Raw genomic sequence first — 15,877 nt, 5'->3', positions numbered from 1 at the left:
AAACAGACTTTCAACCTTTTACAGTTTCAGAATACAAAGGCCAGCTACAGTAGAATAGCTAGCAGACCTCAGATGAGCACTGTCGTCATGTGGCACTTGTTCTTTACTATTAATGGTGGACTAATTAAACTAAAATGTGTTACTATCTAACCCTGATACTACACTACTTACACTACTGTATACGTATATACATATGTTCGACCTTACGAACGATCGCTCGGAACCGAACTGTTTCCTAAGTCGGGGATATCTCATGTAGTATATAAAGTTGGTTGTTTTTTTGTAGGGAAACCACACTGACCTGTCTGACCGCCTCACATACTGGACTGGGCTCCTACATTGCTGCTTGCGACACTCTGACGTCCAAGGAAACTCACGGTAAAAACGATATTGAAGGGCCGAAACAGATTTAAAAAGGTATTGCGTCGTATATGTACTTGTGTATCGTATACAGATGTAGTCTTCGCTAAAAACTATATAATAATTCCATAGTATCAAACTTCAGGACATTCAATAAAAGGGTGGCATGTCAAAGTGTTTGGCGACTGGATATTTTATTAGCTGATCTGACATAGTCAGATGCAGCTTGTAGAATCGCATGAACGTGGCGTCCGTCCGTGCCGTGCGTCCGTCGCTGCGTCCGTCCGTGCGTCAACAGTTGGGCACAATCTTAACCGCTTGATGTACGGTCACGATATTGGGGATGTCGGGGGGGATCCTCAAACGAGTTGGATGTCGCAAGCTGGGGGGCTCAAGTCAAAGGTCAAGAGTGTGTAAAAGAAGGGGAGACATTCCCTCCTTAACTTAAGGATATAGGAGGAAATTGCAGTAATTGCGGCACAAATCTAACGGCTCGACCTAGGCTCGTGATAGTCGGTGTATAGCATGCATGTAGGAAAAAGCCATCACTGTGCCCAAAATTGGCAGTCACAGACGCAAAATTCAATGGGGCACAGGCGCAATTTTAGAATTTTTTTGAACATGGTCTGACGGAGCGCATTGAAAAACTTTTTGTGTTTAGCAGTGACCATACATTTTATTGGCTTTATTAAAGGACCATGAAATGTTACTTTACAGCTGACATGCGAAGAGTAAGTGTCGGATAACCTTTTGACCCTTAAGAGAGGGTTAAACACTGGATTTGTTTCTTCTCAACTGCGTTGGCGAGCTACCTGTGGGTGTGGAAAGGTCCCATTTTACAAGTGAAATTCCACACATAACTCTTACTTGAACAATGCTACTTAGCGAGATAATGACATAACTTATATATAAGATTCTGCTATGCACATTATGTAATAGTTGGAATACAGTCACTAGCACTCAAATAATTACCCAGCAGTGAGGCCCTTGCCGGATTTCCAGACTTAATTTTCTCATTCACAATTTTCTGCAACAATATAGACGCAAGTGTGTCGTTCATTAAGCTTATTCGTGCCACTAATCACGGCCTACCGTGTACTGAATTAGTTAGGGATATTTCTATCCGTATTGCTGTAAATTGTAATACTTGCACGACTGCTCTTTTGCTCTGGTTGTATCAAAACATTGACTATTTGTAACGAGCCAGGTTATGTGCCTCGCAAGGGTTTAATTGTATTACCTGACACCATTAGAACGCAACGTTATGTATCAGTAAGTAATATGATAAATTATTCGCTCCCTGCGCTTTTTGCAATTCGTTCATCACACTGACAGCTGCCCATTAGCTACATGATTTTGCTGTCCGATGCAACGACTGCCTTAGATAGTCGGGCCCGCCCATCTAATCGGATTTTATTACACTAGTTTGAAGTGGTTGTTTTTGCGGTTAGCAAATGAACGTATGTATAGACGTCTTTGCCTATGCAATCAAATGAATTTATCAGTTCAGAAACACCCGACACCAGAATAGCCCTGCGCTACTTACGGTGTACGTATGGGGCTCTGTGCGTGTGTATGTTATTTGACTGGCGAATATATGATCTGTTAGTTTGAAACACATTCTTGTGTACTTCCATTATCTTTACTTTATATTAAAGTCCTGTTCCCTGAAAATGCTGCCATACGAATGATTCGTTCCAGAGCACAGGCCTCGCGAAATTACGTATTTTTTCAGAAATGTCCAATTGGCAAACGTGCAACCACATGAATCTTAAAAATAAGCACAATGCATTATTGTTAATATCTTTAATTTTGACCCCAGACTGCGGATTCCCTTTTTTTGAGGGTATAGGGTATGAGAATGGAGAAGGGGTTGACTCACGGGCGTTCAAAAGTTAATTTCTACCCCTGTCTAACGCGGCTTTCAATCACAGAGTTATTTGTATTTTCTTTAGCAATTTGAGGAGAACCTAGATAGGACGTTAATTCTACGAGCTGTTTAGTGTACGAGGCCGTCTCCGAAGCCAAAAATACGAGGACGTAACTTTGAGCGCCGGACAGGGTAATACTTGAACGTTCTGATTGACCAGACGTGGCAGCTTTCCCTGAGCACGATGGAATACGGTGAGAATTAATTCCGGGCGAAAACCATATGAGCTGCAAAACTGTGTGATCACTTGTCTTTTCCAAACTGAGTAGGTCGTGAAGATAACACACTTGAGAACTCACACTGCGAGAAAAAACTGTAAAGTGTGAAAGGTGTGTGAAGCCGCATTCTCCACTCAAGGGTAATATGAAGACACACATCGAGAACTCATACGGGAGAGAAACCATATAATGTGCGAGCGTGGTGATGCTACTTTCTCAAAATACGAGTCATGTGAAGATACATATGAGAACACCACACTGGGAGAAACCGTATTAAGTGCGAGACGTGTGGTGAAGCCGCATTCTCCACTTTCAGAGTAATATAGAAGAAACACCTGAGAACTCATACGGAGAGAAACCATATAAGTGCGATACTGTGTGATGCCTACTTCTCAAATACGAGTCATGGGAAGATGCACATGAGAATTACACGCGGGAGAAAAACCGTATAAGTGTGAATCGGTTGTTGATGTGCTGCCTTCTCTAAGGTCAAGTAGTCTAAAGACACACATAGATAACTCATACAGCAGAAAAAACCGTATAAGTGCGATGCTGTGTGATGCTTGCCTTCTTACAATCGAGATGATGTGTAGAGACACATGAGAACTCACACGGCGGAGAGAACGTATCAAGTGCGATCGTGTGATGCTACTTTTTCAACTATTAGGTGTTGTGAAGATAACACATGAGAACTCACACGGAGAGAAACCATATAATTGCGATCTGTGTGAAGCTACCTTCTCACAATCAGGTGATGCGAAGATACACCATGAGGAACTTCACACGGGAGAGAACCGCTATAAGCTGCAATCTGTGTGATGCTACCTCTCAAGACGACTATTTAAAGAAACACATGAGAACTCACACGAGAGAAAAACCGTATAAGTGCGATCATGTGTGAGCCTCCTTCTCACATTCGCGGGTAATATGAGGACACACATAAAACTCAACAACGGGCGAGAACCATATAAGTGCGATCTGTGTGATGCTACCTTCTCATGTACGAGATCATGTGAAAGCACACTATAGAACTCATACAAGAGAGAAACCGTTACAGTGCGATCTGTTGTGAAGCCACCTGTTCACAGGCGGTAATATGAAAGATTACACATGTAGAACTCCACACAGGAGAGAAACCCTATAAGTGCGAATCTGTGTGAATCTGCCTTCGCTTGTCTGAATCATGTGAAGATACACATGAGAAACTCACACTCGATGAGAAACCGTTAAGTTGCGTTCAGTGTGAAGCCGCATCCTCCACTCTGAGTAAATGTGAAGACACACATGAGAACGCACACCGAGGAGAGAAAACCATATAAAGTGCGATCTGTGTGATGGCTGCTTTCTCATGTCGGAGGTAGTGTGAAGCACACACATGAGAACTCACACAGGAGAAGAACCGTACTAAAGGGCGAATGTGTTGATGGCTGCCTGCGAGCTTTGGGTAATATTGAAGACACACATGAGAACGCAGCACGGGAGCAGAAACCATATAAGTGCGATCTGTGTGATGCTACCTTCTCTCACAGTCCGGGTCATAATGAAGACACACACGATGAACTTCACAACTGGCGAGTACCATATAAGTTTGGATCTGTGTGACCGGGCCTTTGCATGTCTGAATCATGTGAAGAGACACCATAGAGAACGCACCAAGAGGAAACAATGCATTCAATGTAACATTAAAAGTACGTTCTTTTGCTCTGAAGAACCCTATGATCGCACATGAGATTTAAGCAGAAAGGACATCTCGACACCTGAGACCACATGTAAGAGCAGCTTAGGCTGCTGCCGAACACGCGAGCGCACCCGCACAACTATCGATCTGGGGGTATGTTGGAATCCCAACGAAATAACAACTCGACTGCTACAGCTTCTGCCAGAGTGGAGGCTGAACTAACGAATTGGCTTGTGAAAGCTCTGAACCGCTAAGTATAACACTGACAGTAATGGTTGTGTTTTTAATGAGGAGCCCAATGTGTGAGCATTAAAACAAATGTGTAACTTTTGTCTAAAATCTAACTAATCCATTTGTGTATAACCATATTTTGACAATGTTCTAATAAACACAAGCGTATAGCCCTGTATTATTACTTCAATTTGAATGTTGTCATCGAGTTTATGATATATGAACGGATATAGAGGGAAGTAGGGCAGAATTGAACATAAAAACGAGGACGTGTTTTGGAATGAAGATTCTACTGACAGAGTGGCGAGGAAGGAGAGAGCCAGAGCAAATGAGATAGCGAGATGCGAGAAATGCACAACAATGTTCGATGTTTGATTCATATCAAAATAATAAAGTGTGTAACCATTTAACACATAATTAACATTTGAAATAACGGCGTAATAATAATTTCGACCACATGCGTATTTATTCATATTATATGTCTACTAATTCAATCATTAATTGTGTCTAAAGATGTGACTAATACCATTTGTACATAACCTTATATGTTTGACACTGATGATTAATAAAACAAACGTATACACTGTTACCTTATTTGCGTAATTTGATGTTTGTGATCGAGTATGACTATGATGAATACAGAGGAAAGTTAGCAAGGTAACAGCAATAAACACGAGGACGTGGGTTTGGGATAAAAATTGGTATTGACAGATCGGGGCGCAAATAATTTAGATGGAGCAGATACGAGAAACACAGGCAAATCGAATTTATATGGGTTTAGCTGTGTAACCTAAAGAAGAAAACTCATGCCATAGTTATACGTTGATGTTTTGTAGTGTTGATGATACGTTCGTAGACAGTAGACGTAGATAGTAGATGTAAACGGTAAACAACTATCAGGTTTTATTCTAAACACGAGTAGTATCAGTGAATACACATACCAAGATTGTAAGTAGGAGATCTCTCCGTTTCTGCTCAAAACTCTCTCTTTAAACCGTACGCGCGTTTGTCGGCGACCTAAAACAGACTTTCCTAGTTTTGTGGCACGACTAGGACCACAATGACCGGTCGCGACGCCCGTCCACTGTACGGCGCCGGAGTGTTGTACATCGTGGCCATTGTCCGCTTAATGCCGTTTTGTTTGTTACAGCCCTCCGGCATTCTTTTAAAGTTAATGTGTTTTTGTCGTCGCGCGTACTGTCCTCTGCGCCATTCTGCATTACGGGATGTTTCTTAAGTTAGTAGCTAATGGCTTCTGAGTTCATCGCCCGAACCGATGCTTGGGTATCAAATGTCCGGAGTTCCCCCTGTCTCTATCTTTACTGCCAAAACGCTGTACAACATTCTGCTACCATGCGTAGCTTCCATCCTTTAATCTTAAGACATTCAAACGTCGCGCCATCTGTGGCAACTTTTATAACGATTGATCCCAATGAACATTTCTTCGAGAACGGTTCCTGATACCATCCCAGTGCTCGCGAGAACTTAAGGGCTATCAATTTGTTCCGTACTTGTCCATTTCCACAGAGGAGAAGTAGATGTTTAGTTCTGTCCGCCGACAAGCAGCTTTTTAGAGCCAATTTTTCATCAATTTTCTACCGATCGCAGGCCCGCTGCGGTGGGAACACCAAGTTTAACATAGTTAAAACATGCGGCTCTGCGGAATGCCCCTAACCCGAAATTGGACACATTATGAGAATCATAAACATTTTATGTGAAGTTATATTAAAACGTCTACCTCTTGCTAGCCTCACGAAACGGTCTTGTAGGGTTAGAACGACCATCAGCACAAATGTCAGTCTAACTAGTACAATCAGACATTCTTATATGACACATCAGTGCGCCGCACAGCGCTTTTCCTCGCGCAGCTGCGATCCGCCTCGAGACACAGAGAGAAATTGAGAGAGGCGAGGGAAAGAGAGTGAGAGAGAGGAACGAGCGCCTCGAGAGAGAGAGAGAATGAGAGAGGGAGAGAGAGGAGAGAGAAGAAGAGAGACCAGGACCGAGGAGCTGGGAAAGTGCGAGTAGAGCAGAGAGAGAGAGAGATGTGCGATAGAGTGAGAGGGAAGAGAGAAAGAGAGAGAGCCGCGCGAAAAAGAGTGAGAGCGCCGGCGAAGAGAAATGAGAGAGGGAGACGAGAGAAGAGAAGAAGAGGCGAGAGCGAGACGAGAAAGAGAAGAAGAGAAAAAAGGAACAAAGACAAAGAAAGAGCGAGAGACAAACGAGGGAGAGTGAGTTGAGCGAGCAAGATGACGAAGAGCGTTGTTTTTCACAAACGTCTCTCGAACGAAAGAGCCAAAGAGACGATGAAAGAGATCTGGCGCAGATGGAATGACGAGAACGATGAAATGAGGAGTAGTGTGCACGATCAGAGAGCGACGGTCAGAGGCGTGCGCGATAGAGGAAAAAGAGAGAGAAAGACCGGAGAGTGCGCGCAAGGGAAGAGAGAGCAAAGAGAGAGAGCGAAAGAGCAAGCAATGAGAGAGGACAACGAGGGGAAGGCGACGCGGCGAATGGACGGGTGCTCTTGTTTTCGTTTCCAGTGAGTTTTATCCAATTCAATCAACACCCTTGGCCGTCAGGTAAGCCTTCTGCTTCCGCGCCCAACCTTGTTTCTTAGATACTGCCGACAGTGAGCCACAACTTTCATATAGATAAACTGACAAATACAATTTATATTGTAAAGACATATTAGCTGTATGCTTTGCAACTGCTACGTTAAAATTTGTGTTGTTTAGAATTTTTGGGAGTTTAAGCAATTAATTTCTCTAAGATGCTTTAAGTCACTGTTACGTCTGAGAATGGAGTGGTTCACTCTTGTGGACATGATTTAATTATGACATCTATGACGTTTTTGGTATACAGTAGCAGCAACACTCTGCGAAACTTGCATGCAGTGTCAGGAGAGTGTATGAGTTGACATGATGCGGGAGCACTATAGGACAAACCACAGGTACATAATTGTAGTATGTCGTGAGTGAAAAATAATTCGCTAATGCAGGCTTTCACATTTGGAAAGTACAGGAGGACTACTAATGACTAACGCCAAGAGACATCGCACACGGGGAGTCGTTTCACGCCGTCCATATCACACGCACATTGAAGAGGCAATTGAAGAAAGATGAACAGCACTGAAAAAAACATCAACACCTTAAGAGGGCATGATATGCAGAGGACTGCCACTGAAAAAATCAACAACAATAATGGAGAAGGACTCTTGCAGAGGCTCTTACACATCATCCTTATGGGGTGTGATGATGATACATGACGGCAATCTTCATATCAGTCTAGAGTGAAATCAAAACGAAAATTGGGAACTAATGACGACCGATGGATTTATTACAATTCATGACATCACCTTCATGTTATTCAATGGCTTTGTCATGATACATTTTTTCAATGCACAACCCAACACTAGCACAGCATATATAATAAAGAGTGATGCTGATGTAAAATATAACATTCTTTTTTTTTATTCTGATCTTCAATTCCTTGGAGACTAATCTATGTACCTCATATTTCAGCACGGAAATATCCATCACATTCCATCAACTAAACTAGCCAAAATTACTTGCGTGCTACGTAGTAGCCACGTAATGTAGCACTCTCCAGCCATACGGACTGTTTCACGTCGCAGAAACCCACTTCTTCGCCACACGTATAGACCAGTCTTAACTACAAACATACTACATACTAACACAACATACTATACCTAAACCCGTACCAATGCTACCCCCGTGATCTAGTATGAATGAAATATCCTGCTAAGGACGTAGAAGGCAGAGTAAAGTTAAATAAGTCAGAAAGACAAAGGTTTGTTAGACAAGACTCGTGTGCCTCAGAGATGTGCAAGTATATTGCAATCTGGTTACCCTAGGAGGCCGAGAGGAAATTTAAGTACGACGGTGAGCGTCAAAACTAAGGTCAGGGGCAGTGGTGGATTTTGGTATGTGGGACAGACCATTCTCTCCCAAGATGTGTAAGCATACCAGTTTGCGTCGCGTAGTCAATTAGGGTTTGAGTTAGAGAGGCGGAAGAGAAATATGCATTAAGGTTGACGTGAACACAGTCGTAGGGCTGGACGTGGCTACTACATAAAGTAAGGTAAAGGTGAAATAATGGTCCAGTGTGGGTTTTTACGCAGGTGGGGAGTTTTACGGCTCGAATCTCGGATCATCTTCAAATTTGGCATGAAGTGCGTTATGGTAAAGCGAAGACGCCATTCGTTATTGGTGTGGCGGAGTCATCGTTGCCATGGTAACAACATGTTTGTGGAAATATTGTAGAACTGTAACTTGTGCTGTTTTTCGACCGTTGTCATGGAATTGGCACACAGGGCGATATAACATGTTCTATATATATATATAGTGTATATATAGATATATTATATATATGTTTATAATATATATATATAATATTTGATGACAATCATAAATTAAAAATACAAATTTAATACAAATATTAAATTTAAATTTTTGTTTTTAAATTTAAATTTAAATTTTAAATTTAAATTTTTTATATAAAATTTAATTAAATTTAATACAAATTAAAATTTCATGACATCGGTAAAAGATGCAGAATATACAGTTCTAGAATTATTTCGACAAAAATGTTGTTACCATGGCAACAATGACTCTCGCCGCACACAAAAACGATTAGGGCGTCTTCGCTTTACGAATAACGCACCTTCCATGCGAAATTTGAAGATGATCCGAGAAAAACTTGCAGCCAGCTGAGCGTTACAAGGAAATTCTCTGCGCGCGGCGGCCGCGCGGTGGCGACAGATGCCAAACCCATAGCATTCCCACCGAACTTCGTTCGGGGGATACAATTATTATTTCATGGCCTGGGCCCGTTGTCAGAAAAAAATTTGTTCTTAAACATTAACCTTAACTTAAACTTTTTCTCTAAGAGCGAACGTTTGCCAGAACCACTTCGTAAAGTTAAGAGAACTAAAAATTCTCGTAACTTTTCTTAACTAGTAGATCCTTAGCTAGAAATCCTAGAAAAACCTACCCCCCTCTAAACTAGAGATCATAGGACACCCCTTAACTTTAATAATTAAGATGAAAATAACACATTTAGACTTACAGAATCTACAATTATAGTGATATTATATACTTTTATTTAAGTGAGTAATAGTGCATGTGTTTTTCTTGGAAAACACGTCAAAAACCATTAATCATCTACCGATGTGAAAAGCAAAACAAAAGTGTCAACATTTACAATGCCGTCTTATGGCATTTGTTCTCTTGTTTTAAATACCCTTTGCACTAACCACCACGACTCTCGCCGTCTCGTGAGAAAATGGACAGCTGGTGAGCGAATGTTGTCCTTATTGTGTAGAATAAATTCAGACCGTGTCGTTTTTCATCAAATATTTATTTATATGTGGGTTAGCCATCATAATGTGCATAAAATTACTGTGATGTACAATAAATGTGTATGAATTTGAATTGTGTGAATCGATTCCATCAGAATCAGCAGCCGTTGTGTATGAAGTTCACTGTTTATCGTTGAAAGTTCCAAGTCTTCACTAAATAACGTTTAGTTACGATAGGTTTCTGCCAACGCTATTAACTTTTCTCTTCATACATTAACTAAATTTAGTCTTAAAATTAATCGTAACTTTAGATACCTTTTCTGACAACGGGCCCCTGGGCTCATCTCACGAAAACGAGGGCTAAGCTAGGCATTTTGTAAACAATTGGCTGCTCACGGCAGCACAGCCAGAGGGGTAGCACGCACGTACACGGCGGGTACACGGAGATACACCGCACGTACACGCACGAGTAGGCCTACACAGCGGTACGCGGAAGATACACGCATTACCACGCATCGTACACGTTACACGCAGATGCACGTACACCAGCGGGTACATCGAGGTACACGCACGTAACACGCACGTACACGCGGCGTACACGGAAATACAAGCACGTATACGCGGGTACACGCACGTTACACGCAGATACACGCGGGTACACGGAGATACAGCAGGTACACGCTATGTACACCGCACGCTCACCCGGGTTAACACGCACGTACACACACGTACACGCGAGTACACCCACGTACACGCAGATACACCCACGTACACCCAGGTACACGGAGATACACGCACGTACACGCGGGTACACGCACGTACACGTATGTACACGGAGATACACGCACGTACACGCGGGTACACGCACGTACACGGAGATACACGCACGTACACGCGGGTACATGCACGTACACGCAGGTACACGCACGTACACGCAGATACACGCACGTACACGTAGGTACACGCACGTGCACGTGGGTACACGCACGTAAACGCGGGTACACGCACGTCCACGGGTACACTCAGATACACGCACGTAGATGTGGGTATACAGGAGTAGATTGGTCGTAAAATACTTATATGATTAACTTGTTATTATTATGCTAATATTCGTGTAACTTTAAAGTCCATCTTTCGCTCACCTTGAAGAAAGTATCGGCTGCAGCTTATAACAACACTACCTTTGTGAATGTCTTTTTGTAGCATTTTTTCCCAATATTACGCCATGATTTACTAGCCTGACATTCATTGCATTGACATTGTCTTTTGTGGTGATTAACATTAATACATGTTATGTGGAATATATTAAGATAACATATAGTTGTGTTACCATGTGGGATTTCGCCTATTTCACAAACTTGTGCTGCAGTGGTTGTTAAGAAAATTTTTATTGCTGCTAATCAATAGTATCAGGTCAATTGGATATAGGCTTTGACTGGCCATCGTCAAATATGCGTATTCAATTTTCGTTTCATTGGCAGTGCTGAACATTATGACTCTGATGACGACGGCAGTCTACAAGAGCTACTTGAGCAACCTGCTCAAGTTAATGTTGAAGGTAAGGAAATGCGATAAACGTCTTCATGTCTGCATGTCCATCAAAAGTAAAACATTTATACTTGTACTGGGTAGATGTTTTATCAACCAAAAAGTACGTTTTCGAAATCGTCATTGTTTAGTTATTATTTAGAGTTTATCCCACCACCGTTTATAATAATAAAAACTTCTGTCATCATGATTTTGTTCATGCACTTAAAGGTCGCACACATGGACTACGTCAGGCCACACCAAGCGAACAGCAGCAGGTTACTCCGGCCACTCCAAGTGGACCGCAGCAGACCGCTCTGGCCACTCCAAGTGAACTGCATGCAGCAGACCGCTCCGGCCACTGCAAGTCAACTGCATGCAGCAGGCCGCTCCGGCCACTCCAAGTGAACTGCATGCAGCAGGCCGCTCCGACCACTCCAAGTGAACTGCATGCAGCAGGCTCTCCAGCTGCACAGCTGCTGCACACACCTAGAGAGATTCGTCGTCAGCGAGGTATGACATATATTTCTCTTCAATTCCAATTTTGTATCATTTTTCAATAACATTAAATGTAATTTACAATTCACTAACAGAAATGACTGTGTAGTCACCACTCAACAACCCATTAATGTGAAACTCAATTGAGCACTAGTACAGCAGAAATCACCTAGTTTTATATACATCTGTTTTGCATAAATATGTTGTAATGATGCTGCTCTGCAGTTTGCTTTGTCATTACTTTGACATGATATGTTTTAAATGCTAAGATGTAATATTAAAATGCAATTTTCAACCTTCTTTAGAAATCGCTCGTGTCAAGCTGCGGCAGCACAAAGTTGCAGTCATGCACTTCACTGACGAAGATGCGTGGGAAGACAGCGACTGCGCCTACACCATCTTTGTGTCTCGGCTTACAGTAGTCGAAGATGCTTTCCGTTCTGGAACAACTCTTTCTTTTCGGTTTGTTTCCAAATTGTTCTTTAGCAACACGTGTTCAGCAATGTTTAAAAACCACAGCTTCGTTCAGTTTGTTGGTTGCACTCAGTGAATAGCACTTGGAAAGGATGTCGATGCAGACAACGATGGCACCACCATTATTCCATATGTTCTCATTCCGTTCAGGAAGTAATTAAAGACCAAAAATATGCTAAATTTAATTTAGGAATTATGTCATTTTCTCTTTTTAATATTTACGCTGTATTATGATAATATTTTGTAATTACAGTGAGAAAATTGCATGGCCACTTGTTGTCTGCTTCAACACGGAGGTTAGGGTGGACCAGGGAGGCCCTCAGCGAGAATTCCTCAGTCTCGTGCTGAAGACAATTGAGACGATAGTGATGTCGCAGGTTGCGCAGGTTGACGTGGAGAAATTTTTTGTTGCTGGAATATATTGTGGTAAGCAGCTATAGGCAATTTGTGAGCACCTTTTCAACAAGTTGTATTCCCATCATAGATGCGCGCGCGTATATTACGCAAAGATGTGGTTTTGACCTATTCATTCTTTACACACAGTATGATCAGTAGTGACTACTTGTTTGACCATACTCAATGTGTTTTTAGCGAAACACATTGAGTATGGTCAAACAAGTGGTTTTGCTAAAAACACATTGATGTATTTTGAAACTCATTCTAAAAGTTGGCAGCCTTTCTGTGCATGTCATCCTTTACAAGTAGAAACATGGAGTTGCATTTAGAAGCAATAACAACAATCTGCCATTTATTTCCTGGGTTACGAGTTGTTCAGATAGCATGCACATTACGCATGTACACGTAGTATGGTTACAGGTTAAAGGTCTATAAAAATGATATATAGTATGTATGAGTGGATATAATGAGTTGGTTTTTTACTAGCTTTAGAGTTACAGTGAGGAGGCAAATTAAATTGTCGTTTTTATCTGACCAAGAATTCTTTGGATGTTTTCAGCTATATCAATAGTGCAAGCCGAAATCTGTCCACCGTTCGTGTTGACAGTTCAGCAAGCAGCATCACACCAGTGGGCAAGGGAATTTTTGGACGGCCTTGAAGCTTTGAAAGTTAACACAGTAAGCGATACTGTAAACAAGAATGATGATATAAAGCCAAACTTGTGTTGTAACCGGAATAATCTTTAATAACTCATACAGTGTAGACACCTCGCACAAAGCATCCTCTACTCTTACATCTCTCCTCTATATATTCCCTCCCTCCCCAAAAAAAATCCTACAAACATCTTGCACGTTCTCATTCATGTACCCATTCTTCCAGACCGCGTCCTACCCCCCATTTCACAATGACCCTAGAAACGGCCAACCTAAAACACGTTTACTATTCTCCCTATACCATCAATCTAGCCGCACAAGATGCGCGACGCTCTGTCTAGCTAGACTATGACTAAAACAACTACTAGTCTAACTCTACTGACTAATTCCTGTAACACGTGCAAAACACATGTTACAATACAATGAAGTGATACACTTGTAACTGCATTACCTGCCACGCTGTAAGCATGTCAGAAAGCTACTGTCGCATAACAAACAGCATCACAGAAATTTTTAGTGGGGATGTCTATAACACACAGCAATGCATGTGCCTACACGTAAGCTTTTTTTCATTCATACATTTCATATATTTTTTCAGCTTCTTGCTGATAACGATATCGCGAGGCTCTTCACCCATGCACCTCTGAGCGCTGCCAGAGTGATTACACTGTTCCAGTGTGACTTCAGCCCAGTGGGCACATCCCGCAGGTATCAGGAGGACGGACATGGCGTTTAGTCAATTCACAAGATTTGTTACAGCTCTCGAAGGTAAATCAAATAAAAAAACCATTAGCCCTCATTACATACCAAACCGAAATCTGCATAACACTATTGGTCTATTGGAGAATATGAGCAGATTGCATGTAGTACACTATAATTTTCACTTTCCTATTATATATCATAAGAAGATACTCGTTAACTTTTCCACATAAGATATTTGTTGTTCATCACAGCGGCATGTTGATTACAGCCAAGATGTTAACTTGACACTTTTTTCAATGTAGTCAACAATTAACACCAATATTGATTTTTCAGAAGGAAAAGAGTAGTATCACCTGTCAGACAGGCAGAAATTCTGTACAGGAGCAGGTGTTATTCCTGTTGGTGGGTTGTCGTGTCGCAAAATACCTGTCACATTCACCAATGGCCAACAACTGCCAGATGTTAGAACCTGTGGCACACTGATGGAACTGAAGCTTCCAATGGCAGCGGAATACAGTTCCTTCATAAATAAGTGGTTGGGGGCCCTGTCATCTTTAACAGATGGTTTCTGGGTGGTGTAAGTGAAAGTGTGCAAGCTTAGCAATGCCCAGCTATTCTGTACAACTGTAAACACGTGTGTGCGCGCGTGCGTGCGTGCGTGCGTGCGTGCGTGCGCGTGTGTGTGTGTGTCTTTGTGTGTCTTTGTGTGTCTTTGTGTGTGTGTGTGTGTGTGTGTGTGTGTCTTTGTGTGTGCGTGTGTTTGTGTGTGTGTGCGCACGCGTGTGTGTGCGTGTATGTGTGCATGTAAATAATACGATATGAGTAGGATATACATGTTTGTCATATATAACATTACATCATGTTTGGTAAAATTGTACTTTTGATGCACAAGGCCTACAGCTACTACTATGCTTACCTTTATTTATGAACTTCTTGTAACGAAGTATAGGCCCCCCTAACTAGTACGCTGATATATGCACTACTTTGTAAAACTGTTTATGTCGTTTACCTGTTTGTACCATCACTGAACTAAGTTACTATCACAGTGTTGTAGATATTCTGTATAACGTATAATATAATGTAATGTACATTATTATGTGTTTCTGGAAATAAAGGACATTATAAAAAAAAACTACAAACCAAACTTCAAATCAATTTATTCTAAAAGTGCCCGGATGATTTAGCTCTGATGGATACGCTATTGGAGCTTTCGAGGATCTGATTTTTACCACCCTGCGTGAAGCGTTGTACTGGTTACTTTGGTAGTAAATAGATTTCGTATTTATTTCGCATATTTTATTGAAACGCTCCAAGGACCTGTGGTCTACAGCAGCTGCTATAAACAAAACATATTTTTCCCGCAGGCGTGATTTATTTCCCTAGGATAATCAAGAACATAAGGCTCTAGTAAGCGCGGCCATTGGTTGAGATTGTGTCGTTGCTCAATGACGTCACAGTGTGGTCATATTCATGGCACATCCATATTAATGAACCTATTAATCATGAAAAGCGGACCGCGTAGAGCACGGACGTCAGGTCTGAAAGGTCGTTGGATCGAATCCCATCTTATTTTTAATATTTTCCTGTTTTCTGTATTTTTCTATCTTTATTTCATTTAACTATTTTTTCCAATTAACGCAAATATTTACATGCAAAAATAAACAAATTTCACTGGCGGCGATATTGAAATCCAATATGGCCGCCATCCTATGTTTCTCTAAGTGTGATAATTGGGTTCTCCACTATCGAAAATGTGGGTATAGCCACCAACATTATGTCTCTACGACGTCTGGGAGTCCAGATATTTCAGAAAATCCAATTTCGCTGGCGGTCATTTTGGAGTTCAAGATGGCCGCCACAATACGCAAAAGTCAGCCTGGAAACAT

At 41.7% G+C, this 15,877-nt stretch overlaps 1 protein-coding gene across 2 annotated transcripts; it reads left to right on the top strand.

Moving 5' to 3' along the window:
- Positions 1-391: 391 nt before the first annotated feature.
- LOC106817931 lies at positions 392-14,675 on the top strand. 2 transcript variants are annotated; one of them, XM_014822642.1, is made up of 9 exons: positions 392-417; positions 7,283-7,370; positions 11,222-11,298; positions 11,499-11,780; positions 12,071-12,227; positions 12,493-12,665; positions 13,195-13,313; positions 13,966-14,057; positions 14,325-14,675. In XM_014822642.1, the coding sequence occupies exons 2-8, from the start codon at positions 7,339-7,341 to the stop codon at positions 14,023-14,025; spliced, it is 900 nt and encodes a 299-aa protein (XP_014678128.1). In that variant the 5' UTR covers positions 392-417; positions 7,283-7,338; the 3' UTR covers positions 14,026-14,057; positions 14,325-14,675. The 2 variants fall into 2 exon arrangements, with proteins under 2 accessions (XP_014678128.1, XP_014678127.1); XM_014822641.1 differs by having other exon boundaries at positions 13,888-14,057.
- Positions 14,676-15,877: the final 1,202 nt, after the last annotated feature.

Source organism: Priapulus caudatus, unplaced genomic scaffold (genome assembly GCF_000485595.1).
Source record: "Priapulus caudatus unplaced genomic scaffold, Priapulus_caudatus-5.0.1 Scaffold1930, whole genome shotgun sequence".
NCBI lineage: Eukaryota > Metazoa > Priapulida > Priapulimorpha > Priapulimorphida > Priapulidae > Priapulus > Priapulus caudatus.
The sequence above is the reverse complement of the archived record's forward strand: the minus strand, read 5'-3'. Positions and strand labels throughout refer to the sequence as shown.